Here is a 13,369-nt window from a genome sequence, read left to right as displayed (position 1 = left end):
GAGAATAGTTGGTAAGTTGGAGCATCTCTAGACCTTGAGCTTGGATATGACTACTTCTTCTGTTTTCAGGAACTAAGCCTTAGGGGTTGTCATGTCATGCCTTGTGTTCCCTAAAAACTCTTCCAAAGTAACCCTTAATTTTCTCCCCATGCGTGCATAGGTGGCGTTATCATAATCGTGGCATCCTATTGGAAATTNGAAGATAATAAGTTCATTGTGGCATCATGCTCATGGTAGATATAGCAGGGCATCTCACCTCACCTAAATGAGAATCTCAACTAGGTAGAGGCGGTTCTCTTTTTTATCTCAAGTAAATCTGACAATTATTTATTTATTTCTTTTTTCTTTTTTTTTTTGCAGTAACTGTTATGGCGGCTAAGAGGATGGGTTGAGGAGAGATAATTGTGGGATGAGAGGTTAGTGGAGAGAAGTAGGGAAATGTTGTTTTTTTAAAANTAGGGAAATGTTGTTTTTTTTTTTAAAAAATTTATTTATTTATTTTTGGGCTACTGCACCATTGCCTTTGCCTGAAACAGAGGTATCACGTGGGTTGAGTATTTGAAGGAATACTCAGTAACTGACCCAGAGGTTAAATGCAAGAACATGCGAATGCAATGACAAGACCTATCATATCAATCTATTTTTTGTACGGTACTATTCTTATTGGTCACCTTCGATGTGTACCATATACTCTACACACAACGTATACATGCGAGTATGGGCTCACTAGTCAGTTCGTGCAAGGACCGGGCTGACTCGATGACTCTAAAATGACCCGTAAATTTTTCACAAAATTAAACCATTAAAATTTAAAACATAATTTACATTATACGAAAATAGTGGGCGCATTAGTAATTCAAAATATAACATAATGGTTAAAATACAAAATAAGGAACGAACACAAAACGTCTTAAGACAATGGGTTGAGGACGATGGGTGAGATTTGTCTATGGCACCTGCTCCATAGTCCGCTACCGACCTCGATCAGCTCATTATTTCCTGAAAAAAAAAATGGAGAATAAGGAATGAATACAAGACTCAGTAAGTAGTTTACTTGTAGGCTCTTAATCGTGTCCTTGATATGCTAGGGTACCACCTTCTTTCTTTTCTTTTTCTTGTTCTTGTTCTTGTTCTTGTCGTATGTTCTTGTTATGTTTCTTAATTCGTTCTCCAAGACACTTCCCTTAGGATTTACAGTACTAGACATAAACTTGTCGACCTGTGTCTGAGGCTTCATGCGTTCCAAGCGACATAGTCTTAATACCTATGCTCAAGGCTTCATACGCTCCAAGTAGCGTAGTCTAAGTCATAAGCATGATGTACCGCAGGAGGTTTTAGGAGGTTCTTGATTCATGGCTAGGGTAACTTACTCTCTTCTTGCTCCATCGTGCCCATAGGTCACTCCCCATGATAGACCATAAAGGTCAAGTGATCGATGCATGCATGAACATGGCATAGACCATAAAGGTCACGTGATCGGTGCGTACATGAACATGGCATCCTGCAAATCATAACATGGTGCAGGGCATCTCATCTAGGTGAGGGGAATGAGGCCAAACATGACATCCTGCAAGAGAAACACGATGCAGGGCATCCCACCTAGAAGAGGAAACAAAGCCTCCTTAGAAAGCACCCCATGGTGGGGAGGTATGTGCCACAATTGAACATGCTTAGAGTATTACCTAGCATTCTTGAATTTTGAGTCTTGAGAACTTTGGTCCCTTATGTTTGAGTGGTACCTAGCATTCTTCTTTTCTTAGTAGTTGTATAGCTTGTTATTGATTCTTAATCTTGTAAGTTTCTAAGGTTCTTATTTTTTGAAGCGTAAGTTGTTATATACATTCGTGATCATATGAACTCATCGTAATAACTAGCATGAGTTATTCTAGAAGGTCATAAGTTCATAATGGACTCCTTAGAGGGTTCTAGAAGGGTCTTGAATCTTGACATGTTTCCTTTAGGCGTTTCCTAAGTTCCATCTTAGTTTAGGTTCCAAACTTGCTCCAACCACCTTGTAATCTTGAACTTATTCTCAAGTCATATAGAGTAGGCCTTAAAGAGAATAGTTGGTAAGTTGGAGCATCTCTAGACCTTGAGCTAGGATATGACTACTTGTTCCGTTTTCAGGAACTAAGCCTTTGTTCCGTTTTCAGGAACTAAGCCTTAGGGGTTGTGATGTCATGCCTTGTGTTCCCTAAAAATCTTCCAAAGTAACCCTTAATTTTCTCCCCATGCGTGCATAGGTGGGGTTATCATAATCGTGGCATCCTATTTTAAATTCATGATGTAGGGCATCTCATTTAGGTGAGGGAGATAATAAGTTCATCGTGGCATCATGCTCATGGTAGATATAGTAGGGCATCTCACCTAAAGAGGAATAGGGATCTCGTGGTACACTTCGTGATGGGAGATAACGGTTACTCCGGGCATGGATCCTAGCAACTTGTTAAGCATGTCATTTGCATTAACCTAGGTGTTTCTATGCATTCATGGGGATCCTAGGTTTATGCATAATGTCTTGGGTCAAGCTTGGGAACATACAAGTTCTTCTTAGGAATAGCTCCGACGTGGTCTTGTGCACGTAGAGTCTCATTAGAAACCAAGGGTACTTGTGGAGAATCTCTTATTACGTGGATACCTCTTTCGTCATCCTAGGAGGCAAAGTTGCATGGTTCGTGATATACGTTTTCCCCATATCTTCGTTTCGCTACCTAACGTTTTTTAATGACTCCCAAACTTCATTTCCTTATACAACCTCTTAAGATAAGGATTCATACAACATTTCATAATGTTGGGAAGTCATTTAGGGCTTAACCCGTAGGTAGTCTTCCGTAGGGGCATTATGGTCATTTTACCCCTAATTCTTGGATTTGCTCCTTAACAAGTTACAATGGCTTTCAAACTTCATTACCTAATCAAGCATCATAAATAAGATCTAATGTAGCGTTTCATAGCATTTGGAGGTCATCTTGGTCATTAACCGTAGGTAGATATTCTTAGGGGCATTATGGTCATTTCTCCCCATTTCTTGGTTTACCTACTTATCCTTATCCAATGACTGCAAAATTCCATACATAACCTTAGAATGATATATTATGCTCAGTAATAAAATTTCATAGGAATCAGAGCTCATTTAGTGGGTTATCTTAATGTTCCTTAAATCTCGAGTAATTTGGTCGGTTTAGAGCCTTAACTCACGGTTCTTTGAATTTTTCTTTCATATATCCTTTTGTCATACTTCGTTTAGGGTTCATATGAAAATCCAAGCGATTCCTACAAGTATTTCTTAAGAAAAATCCAATGTGGCTACTTACCTCATCGTCGACGTTCGGGACCTCCATTCTTGAGCTTCCGGTATCCGGATTACTTCCAATTTCCTTCCACAGACTCCTTATTGTGTCTAGTTTCTTTTTGTTGATCGTAGCCTAAGATATTCGCCTCCAAAGTTCGTCCAAAATCATTTTCCTCGCCGTAGCTAAAATAGGGGATTCATCATTGGGCAGCCAATTTGAGGGGTTTTCAAGGCCCTATTTCTCCATGGAACCTCTTCCATATCCTTTCCTCAAGCTATAGGAATTGGTTTGGAGGAACTTCTTTGAGTGTGGGACCTTAATTTTGAGAGATCGTTCTCGGTATGCAACTTCCCGAAACGTCGGATTTTCGATCTCTTGGGTAACTTGTTCTACGACGTTTCGACTCACGATTCCCTTCATCAAAATCACCCAAATCCTTCCTCTGAAGCTAAAGGAATCCTTAATTTGAAGGAAAAGGGACCGTAGATAGGATTTCGTCACTTATCCCCAACTTAAGCCCAAAATCGATTTCCTTCAATTGGGCACGCTCCCGAGGTTATTTCTCTTCGTGGTATTCAACGGAAACACTCCGTGGAGGCGCAGAAACTTATTGGGATCGTTCTTGCTCGACGAATCGTCGTGTATCCCCAGATTGCATTTTCAAGCTTTCCTTTAAGTTCTTCAATGGGGGATTGAATTGGGAAAATGGTTTCTGGGCACTTTCAGCACATCATTCCTAAACAGAACTTGTGGGTAATCTTGTTTAGAAACTATAGGAATACGTTTGGGGAGAAATGGTGGAGAATTGCTCTCGAATTTGGAAGAAATCGGAGAGTAGAAGACCCACAATCTAAACACTCATAACTCTTGAATGGGCTCTCAACCTTGCTCGATTCTTGTTCCATATTGTTGCCCCAACTGCAGACTTTATAGGAGAAGCTTAAACCGACATTGAGAGATCTAGAATCGTCGTGAATTGGCGGTTTGGATTTCATAGAATATTAGCCGGAAATATCTACTCCGATCAGAGCCTCACCGACTTTGGTTTTGAATACCAGCCGTTGGATGTGATGATATGTCCCTCTTCTAGATCATATCCAATTTTGGAGGAGATCCAACGGCTGAGATTCAAGGTTCGAAAGATTTTGCTCAGATGGTCACTGTAGATGCTCTGATTATGATTAGAGGGGCATTTTCGTAATTATCCATCATTCCAGGGGTATTTTGGTAATTTGTCACTTTTCGAATATTTTATTACTATTTTCTTCGAAAACTCTGTAATTTTTCTAAATATTTTTCATCCCTTGTTGGTCATTTTTCTTTTCTTCAGCACATATTGCATCACAATATATCATATCATAAACAAGTCAATTTATCACATATCTCATACCATAATATATTTCATATCATATGACAACATATATATATATCCGTCATTCACATATCGTATCATAATCACATCATAGCGTAAACACTTCGTGGTCATATCGTTCCCTTACTTATCATAGCCTTAACGTCTTATATCTATCACAGTCATGTCGTTACATGAACGTACCTTAGTCATATCATCACATGAACGTATCCTAACGCTATTGTTCTATCAATCTATCACAAACCTATCCCTTTCTACCCATATCCCTTACTACACATAACCTAACCATATTCTTTTATCAATCTCTCATATCCATAGCACTTCGGTATGTAACCTAACCTTAATGTTTCATGAACGCATCTTACTCCTATCGTCACATTTCGTCTTGTGCATCCTTATCGTATCCTATCTCAAACATATCATTGAACACATCGTACCGTAATTCACATATTATAACATATACATAACATATGATAAGCATATCAATCCACAAACAACTCACACATATCAATATATATGACACGTGCCGAACCACGAGGCACGTGTCAACATCAAATATAACTATGCCGACAGTAAGACCACTTACTTGATTAGCTTAGGTTGATGTCCAGAAGTTATCATTAATGAAAGTTCGATTCTGTCCTTTGAAATCCAAGCCAACCTATGTGAGCCCATGACATCAGTTTCAAGTTTGAACTCTATAAAATTATTTTTTTAATTTACATGGGTCCATTGTTAAAAGTTTTGGACTGTTATATATATATGATCATGTTTTTATTAAAAATCTTATTTTATATAGTTTCTGGTGTATAAAAAGGTTGATAGAGTTATTTAAGTCATTCTGTGCTTTCTTGTCCTCTATATTTGCTTTTCTTATTTTTTTTTTCTTTATCTGTATTTACTCTATTGCTTACTTTTCTTGTTTTTCTCTTTATCTGTATTTACTCCCTTTTAATTTTGTTCACAAATTTTCTTTGCCATTTTATTCCTTTTTGCAAACTGTGGTTTTTTTGGCTGAGGTGGGTTGAGGAGAGATATTTGGAGAAGGAACAAGAGGTTAGTGGAGTGAAAGGAGGAAGATTGTTTCTCTTTCTTTTAATAGCAAAACGAGTAGACATAATCAATTGCAAAACGGCCCACTACTTCCCCGCAGGAATCAAAGGAAAAGAAAAAGGCAAGTTTGGTATGTTTTACATATCTTTATAACCATCATTTCCAAGCTTCAATGGAACACAATTGTTTTCCATATCTTTCTTGAGAGCTACTTCGGCTTCACGAATGGCTCGACACGAGGGGAGCAGCGGAGCGGTTTCGATGAGCACGGTGGCTGTTGCAATGGCGTTGCTGCTGCTACTTGGCTTCGAACATGGCGATGCTGCTACAACTTTTGTTGTTGGCGACTCAAACGGATGGAACCTGGGCACGGAAGGATGGCCTAATGGGAAGGTGTTTAGAGCCGGTGACATATTAAGTGAGTTTTCAACTCTCGTTTAGATAGTTAAATAGTAACTGATGTTTTACTTGTGTAACCGTATCCGTTAAGAATGATGCTTTGATACTATGTTAAGAATGAAAAACAGAAGTGGGATCGAAAGTTCGAGAAAAGAGAAAATATTGTACTAACCAAATCCTGAAGATAAGATAAATTATATCAAATCACAAGTCCCGTAGCAGACTCGTTTTAAAGCCTTGAGGGGAAGCCCGAAAGGGAAACCCCAAAGTGGATCTGGGTATTATATCAAAACACAAGTCCCGTAGCAGACTCGTTTTAAAGCCTTGAGGGGAAGCCCAAAAGGGAAAGCCCAAAGAGGATATGGGTCGTTACATTTCGGCTATATAAAATATATTCAAATAGTATCCGATCGAATTCGCAGATTTTTGATAATAAACTAAACGAATACATTTTTTTTTTTCTCTCTCTCTCTCTCGTAGGATTCAACTATAACCCCACAGTTCACAACGTGGTGGCAGTGAATGAGGGGGGTTATAGAAGCTGCATAGCTCCAAGAGGCGCCAAAGTGTTCAATTCAGGCAAGGATGAAATCATTCTCTCAAGAGGACAAAACTTCTTCATATGCACCACCCCAGGCCACTGCCAAGCTGGGATGAGAATTGCTATCAATTCCCTCTAGTTCTCGACCACCCCGTATCGTTTACACATCGATTTCGATGTAAATGTTCTAAGTAACGATGATTTGGAAACATTGTGGAAATAAAATAATTGATAATAATTAAGTGTGGTTATATGCATCTTATTATTATGAAAAAATTAGGATAATAATGTTAATGCACTAAATTGTCTTATAAATTAAAACGGGTATGTTTCCTTAAATTATTTCTATTAATAACTTATATCGACGTAATACCATATTTATTAAAACTATTATTTATAATAAAATAAGTTTAATTTATTTAATGTGTATAAGTATTTAGTTTTTGACCGGAAAGGAAATTTAAAATAAAAATATTATTTAATGATTTAAAATTAATTAATTTAATAATTTGTTCATTAATTAGTACGGATTTACATTTAACAAATATAGAAAGAAAGATAATTAATTATATAAACAAATATAAATATTATTTATTGTGATTTATATAAATATAAATAATGAATTAATTAGGGATCTTGATTTATATAAATATAAATATAAATAATGAATTGATTGTACTGTTTGTAAGTTTTTTTTTTCTTTTTTTTTTAATATTTATATATCATATTTGAAATTTTTTATAATTATTTAAATATATATTCCATACGGGTTGTGACTTAAGAAAATCATCGAATCTTAATATGGAATAACGTCATATTAAGAAATTTCATTATCTTACATCTTACATCGTCATGTTGTCATGCATCGTCGTCATCATATAACATCATCATAGACCACTTACTTGGTTGGCCTTAGTCGGTTTTTGCTAAATTCGAGTACGCTTGTCTTTTCGCTAAATTCGAGTACGCTTGTCTTCCGGGAGTCGTTTCCTGTTATGAGGTCCATCTCATTTTGTTAGCATTTAGCATTTCTAATCTATTTAACTTGAATTTGGGAAATAGAGCAAACCACAGTTACCTTAATTTATTTTATTTTTTGAATATGACTAAAATTTTAAATGTTTATTTAAGAAAATGAAAATGATCGGTTTCACGGGATTTAGCCAATTGTCTTGATCGTGGGATATCATTGAGAAATAGGAAATTGTCTTGATCGTGGGATATCATTGAGAAATAGGAATCGGTGTTAGCAAAGGATTTTTATTTCTCGGGAATGAGTCAATCATCCACTTTGGTATCTTATTGAACAAAAATGGTGATATTGTTCCTCCATTGATCAAGAATTTTGATTTTTGGGAAGCATCCAATAACAAGGGTTTCAATTTTTTAAAATGAACTATTTGAAGACCTATTGATTCTAACAACTGATTGCAGAGTTGATCATTCGGACCTTTCAATTCATAATAGATGTGGATCTCGGAGGACCTATGAATGGAGATATTCCCGAAACTCACAAAGAAGGAAACATCATTAAAAAAATGTTATGTTTTTTAAAAATCTTATTTAGAATTTAAATACTTTCTTCAGACAAATGGATTTTACCGTAAGGAAATTATAAAAGAAAGCTAAAACAATTTTTAAAATTGAAAATTAAATAGTCATCAATTTATTTAATTATGTATAAAATAATAATTTAAAAAAAAAAGCATAATTTAAAGGAAAGTCAAATTTATTCTATATTTGGAAAAAAAATTTAATTAAACTTACATTTTTAAAATACATGGTAAAATTGGTTGAAAATAAACTTCTTTTTTAGTATTTAAAGAAGCCTATAGATTTTTAAATTATTTTCTTTCAATGAAATTTGATTAAAGAAAGAGGTGGTTGCCCTTTAATGAAATTTGATTATTATTATTATTATTTTGTTAAATTTAAATTGATCCAAAATCAGCTTGATGGTAGAAACGTCCCTGGAGCAGGGTGGAGACGAACAAATTTTCCCCATCTCCGTCCACCAACAGTAGTTGAGCCCGGTTTGTGAAGGGAGAGTACCTGTTTCGAGTTTAAGATGACTTTTATGGTTTGGCTTTAGAGTTTCATATTCTAAATTCTCACTCTGCAGGGTATGAAATTGATCGTGGTTGATTGGTATAGACTCGTTAGAGGACGATTTACACTTTCAAGAAGGATTCGTGAACCAAGAGGGACTATAGAAGGAGATTGAGCTTGGAAATGTAAGGTACGATTTTGGGGTTTTGAGGAACTTTAGTAGATAATATCTCCCTCAATTCTTGACCAAACTCGATGATATGTTGCTCATTACGATTGAATTGAATAATACTGAAGGTTTGATGAAGAAACCAAAATCAAAAGTCTGCAATGTGAGAATTGATGATGGGAAAAGACACATCTACGTGAAGGTATGTCTAGATTACTATACTATATCTCTGTTTATGATATGTTTACGCAAGTGGTATGTATGCTGTGATATAGAGATGATCAGGGGTTCATCAATAAACTCCTAATCGTGAACTTGCTTCGATTGCAAAGGGTCTGAAAATATTATAGAATTAGTTGTGATTTGCTTATACTATATGGGAATACTTTCAATGCTTTAATTTCACTTGAGCTTTAATTTCCCACAATTCCGGTAAAGATGACATCAAACCAATGCTTTAATTTCATATGAAAAATTAATTTCCACCGATCTCAGTTGACTTACAATCATATTGAATTCATTTATATGATCAGCAATAGATTCACCGTCACATATTTGTAAATTAAACAATCTCCGCATAAAATACACCTTGTTCATAGGCGACGTTTTTTGGTACATACTCAACAGTACCTCCAACAGATCTAATATTGTCTTCTCCTTGATGATGTTGAACGCCGCATTTTTTGATAGCGTCAACCGGATCAACCCTGAGGCCTGCCGATCCTTGAGCTTCTACTGCTCCGTGTTCATGGTATCCGAATTCACCTCCTACAGGGGTTTGTTAAGATCTTTCTTGTACAGATAATCTTCAATCTGCATCGTCCAAGAATCAAAATCGGATCCATGAAACTTCTCAATTCCAACATTTGAGCTTTCGATCTTCACAGATCATGATGAATCTCGCCTAAATTTCATACCAGTTCATAGGATCACACAATAACACACACACACTCGATCTAGATGATCACAAAGAACAGGAGAGAGAAAATGAAAGGAGGAATATTGAATAAAGATTTATATTGATGACAAGTATGTACGCTAAGAGACAATATAGAGAAGGCAGAAAGTACATTTTGAAAGCACTACTAAGATTGTATATATATGGTTAAGTTTACTATAAATTTACCATATATAATTGTCCATACCCTTTTATTATCTATCCTTTTTCATTATATATGACCATTTGCATTATATGTCATTTACCACATATAGCTTTATACGTAGAACCGTAGAATGAGCTATAAATAAGCAGCATGCTCCATAACCCAACACTTACGTTATGGGGCCAACTACGGAGATGTCACCTAAACTCTACTAGAGAATATGAGAATAATGTCTATATAATAGTATGGTGACAATTATGGGTTGAAAAGACGTCAAGGTTGCATTTTGAGAGCCTCTAAGGTGATTTAAAAGTATCAATGAGGTGTTACGATCATCGTCAAAGTGTTATAGAAATTTTATGGAGATAGACTACAATACGAGACTTTCAGGATATGTCTTAAATTTAAGAATGATTTGGGCGAAGGATCGCCATGATTACAATTGTAGAATTTGTCTCTAAATCAACTAAAAGTTCCATGGTAATCTTCCCTATACCCTTACACCAATATATTTCATACCTCAATGTAAACCTTTGTTTTGTTTTTTGTTTTTTGTTTTTTCTTTTTTAGAAAAATAGCCCATTTCAAGATGTTCCAAAGGTATTGTGGTAGTCAACGTTTCAAGACCCTTTATTTGAAGTTGGATTTAGTATCCCAAGTTCTATTACATGTAATGATATCCACTATGCCTCTGCAATACCAATTATCTGTACCCTCTTTCTACCAGGAGAATCTTTTAAATTTAGTTTGTGAGGATATATAGGTAAATGGGTCTGTTGTTGGACATTTAGCAAGGTTTAGAGGATGTGACTTGAAAGTCCAATTTAGCATGGTTTTGAGGATGTGACTTGAAAGTCCAATTTAGCATGGTTTTGAGGATGTGACTTGAAAGTCCAAGTAATACATGAAATTGGTTAAACCATTAATCTAGTTAATAGAAGAAATCAAGTTATCTTAAATGACTTTAAAAAAAGGGTTGGAATTAAGGTTGGGTTAAATATTTGATATTTTTCCAGCATTAGTATCCACATGAATGTTGATTTCAAGGATGCACTTGAGCCATGAACCTACTAAATGGACTCTTTTCCTCATGAAATTGTAATGGAAAGCTTCAAATGACATGACAAGGTTATGTATGAAATTTTGTGGTCATTGGATTAGGTTAGGGGCAAAGCCATGGGTAGCTAAAACATGACCAAAATCCCCTATAATCATGGCTCACTGGCTTATGACCCAAATGACCTTTGCATAGTATAAATTTTTTCCTTATGTGATGATTTAGAAGGATTATGAAAATATTCAAGGTCATTGGAATATGTCGAGGATTTAAACCAAGATTTGGGTTGGTAAATGACCAAAAGTACTCCATAAGAATTCTATGATATTTTCAAGACCGTAAAGAACTCTAAATGATATGAAACTTTATAAGGGGCTGATTTATGATATGAAACTTTATATGGGGCTATTTATGATCTTAAGGGTAATTAGGTAAGATCCATGAGTTAATGTAGGTTGTTAGAAAATTAATGGTGTATCAACAAGTGGGAGTTATTTATGACCTCAAGAGACTCATTTATGGCCTTAAGGGGTGATGGTTGATGGATTATGACCAACCAAAGATGGTATGGTTGTTGCAACCTTTGAGCATTCCATATTGGAAATATGAAATATAGTAATGAACTTCAACGTGGGTCTACAAAAATTCTGAAAGGATATACAATGATGTAGATGATCGTTGAAAAACTTACCAAGTCCATATACTTTTTACTTGGGGAGGATACCTATATTATTGACCGTTAGGCTAACTATACATGAGAGATATTGTTAGACTATATGGAGTGCAAGTATCGACAATGTCAGATTGAGACCCACGCTGTGCACCCAATATCTATCATAGTTTTTCATAACATTGAGTACTCGCGTTGACTTCATTACTGGTATCCATCCACAAACCGATGGTTAGATGGAGCATTTGAACCATATCTTGGAAGATATATTGCGTGCCTGTGTGTTGGATTTTGCAGGTAGTTGAGAATTTAAGTTGTATCTTATGGAGTTCTTTTATAACAACATCTTCGAAGCAACTATTGAGATGACACCGTTTGAAGCATAATGGGGGAAATGGTGTAGGTCCTAAGTTTGCTGGGGACGAGGTAGGTGAATGAGAGTTGTTGGGATTCGAGTTAGTCCAGACTACCAATAGGCCGTACAACAGATCAGGGCGAGAATGCGCACAAATCAGAGTAGACAGAAAAATTATTCTGATGAGAGGCGTAGGAGCTTAGGATTTGAAGTGGACAACATAGTATTCTTGAAGGTGGTCCTGATGAAAGGCGTCTTAAGGTTCAAATGTAATGGCATGTAGAGCCCATGCTTCGTCAAATCAATGGCGTACATACTATCCTTATTACCATTCCTCTCATCAGTGCACAACGTATTTAATATGTCGATATGCGGCAAGTATATAACTGATCCAAGCAATGTGATAGATTATGAACCGCTACAGGTAGATGAGGAATTGAGTTATGACTAAAAGCCAGAAAAAAATCTTGGCCCATGAGGTGAAAGCTATACGCATCAGAGACATCATCTTTGTTAAAGTAATGTGGCAAAACCACAAACTAGAAGAAGCCACATGGGAACGAAGGAAAGGAAGAGATAAGAGAGAAATACACTGAGATACCACGTGAGAACGAAAGGAAGAGACGAGGGAGAAAATAACTCGAGTTGCTATAGAATTTCGACACTTACGAGAATGAAAGTTCCTTTAGAGGTATATGATGTAGTGATGATAAAAAATAAATTAAGAAACAATGAGGAGATTACTGTCAACCTTGTAAAAACAGAGAAGAGGAGAAAGAAAATGAGGAGATTATTATGGAATCCCATAGACGATGACGTCGAGAACTCCCCATAGATTGAACCTTGTCGGCCCATTCCATTCGGCTTCAGTCCGCGCGTATGAGCGAAGCCCATACACACGCGCCATCAGCCCAAAGGCATTTAGTGACCCGCACACCTGAATTTACCTGCAACCGAACCTGGTTCGGCAACCCTTGCGACATCCTGCTCCATAGTCACCCCATGAACCAAACAAAATCAATATTCTGACTCACGTGCCTTCTAACGTTGGCTGAGCTCGGTTTCGGTGACTCTATTTCGACGTAGCCGACATATTTGGCTCGTATTTGAGTTATTCGAACTTTTGGGACTTGTTCTTATTGTTTTGGATCATTTCAAAGTAGTTTTTATATTTTCGGGAGCAATTGAGTGAGTATGACCTCATTTTGGTCCATCTAAGTTACCTTTTGGCTAAAAGTTGAATTAGTTGACACCGTTGGATGAATTAAATTGTATATCATGCCGTAACTTGATGACGTGGGTTTACAT

The 13,369-nt window shown here is 36.3% G+C and overlaps 1 protein-coding gene and 1 long non-coding RNA gene across 2 annotated transcripts; both read left to right on the top strand.

Annotated features, from left to right (window-relative positions):
* Positions 1 to 5,827: 5,827 nt before the first annotated feature.
* LOC111785721 (basic blue protein-like) lies at positions 5,828 to 6,921 on the top strand (the record flags this gene model as incomplete). Its single annotated transcript, XM_023666102.1, is given in 2 exon segments — positions 5,828 to 6,136; positions 6,598 to 6,921. Coding segments are annotated over 2 exon segments (393 nt in total). The 3' UTR covers positions 6,798 to 6,921.
* A 1,642-nt stretch (positions 6,922 to 8,563) lies between these two features.
* LOC111785722 lies at positions 8,564 to 9,056 on the top strand. Its single transcript, XR_002813693.1, has 2 exons — positions 8,564 to 8,897; positions 9,005 to 9,056. It is a non-coding gene; the product is annotated as an uncharacterized LOC111785722 (long non-coding RNA).
* The last annotated feature ends 4,313 nt before the right edge of the window (positions 9,057 to 13,369 follow it).

The sequence above is a fragment of the Cucurbita pepo genome, unplaced genomic scaffold (assembly GCF_002806865.2).
Source record: "Cucurbita pepo subsp. pepo cultivar mu-cu-16 unplaced genomic scaffold, ASM280686v2 Cp4.1_scaffold000669, whole genome shotgun sequence".
NCBI lineage: Eukaryota > Viridiplantae > Streptophyta > Magnoliopsida > Cucurbitales > Cucurbitaceae > Cucurbita > Cucurbita pepo.
Note: the sequence above shows the minus strand (reverse complement) of the source record. Positions and strands in the feature narration are given on the sequence as shown.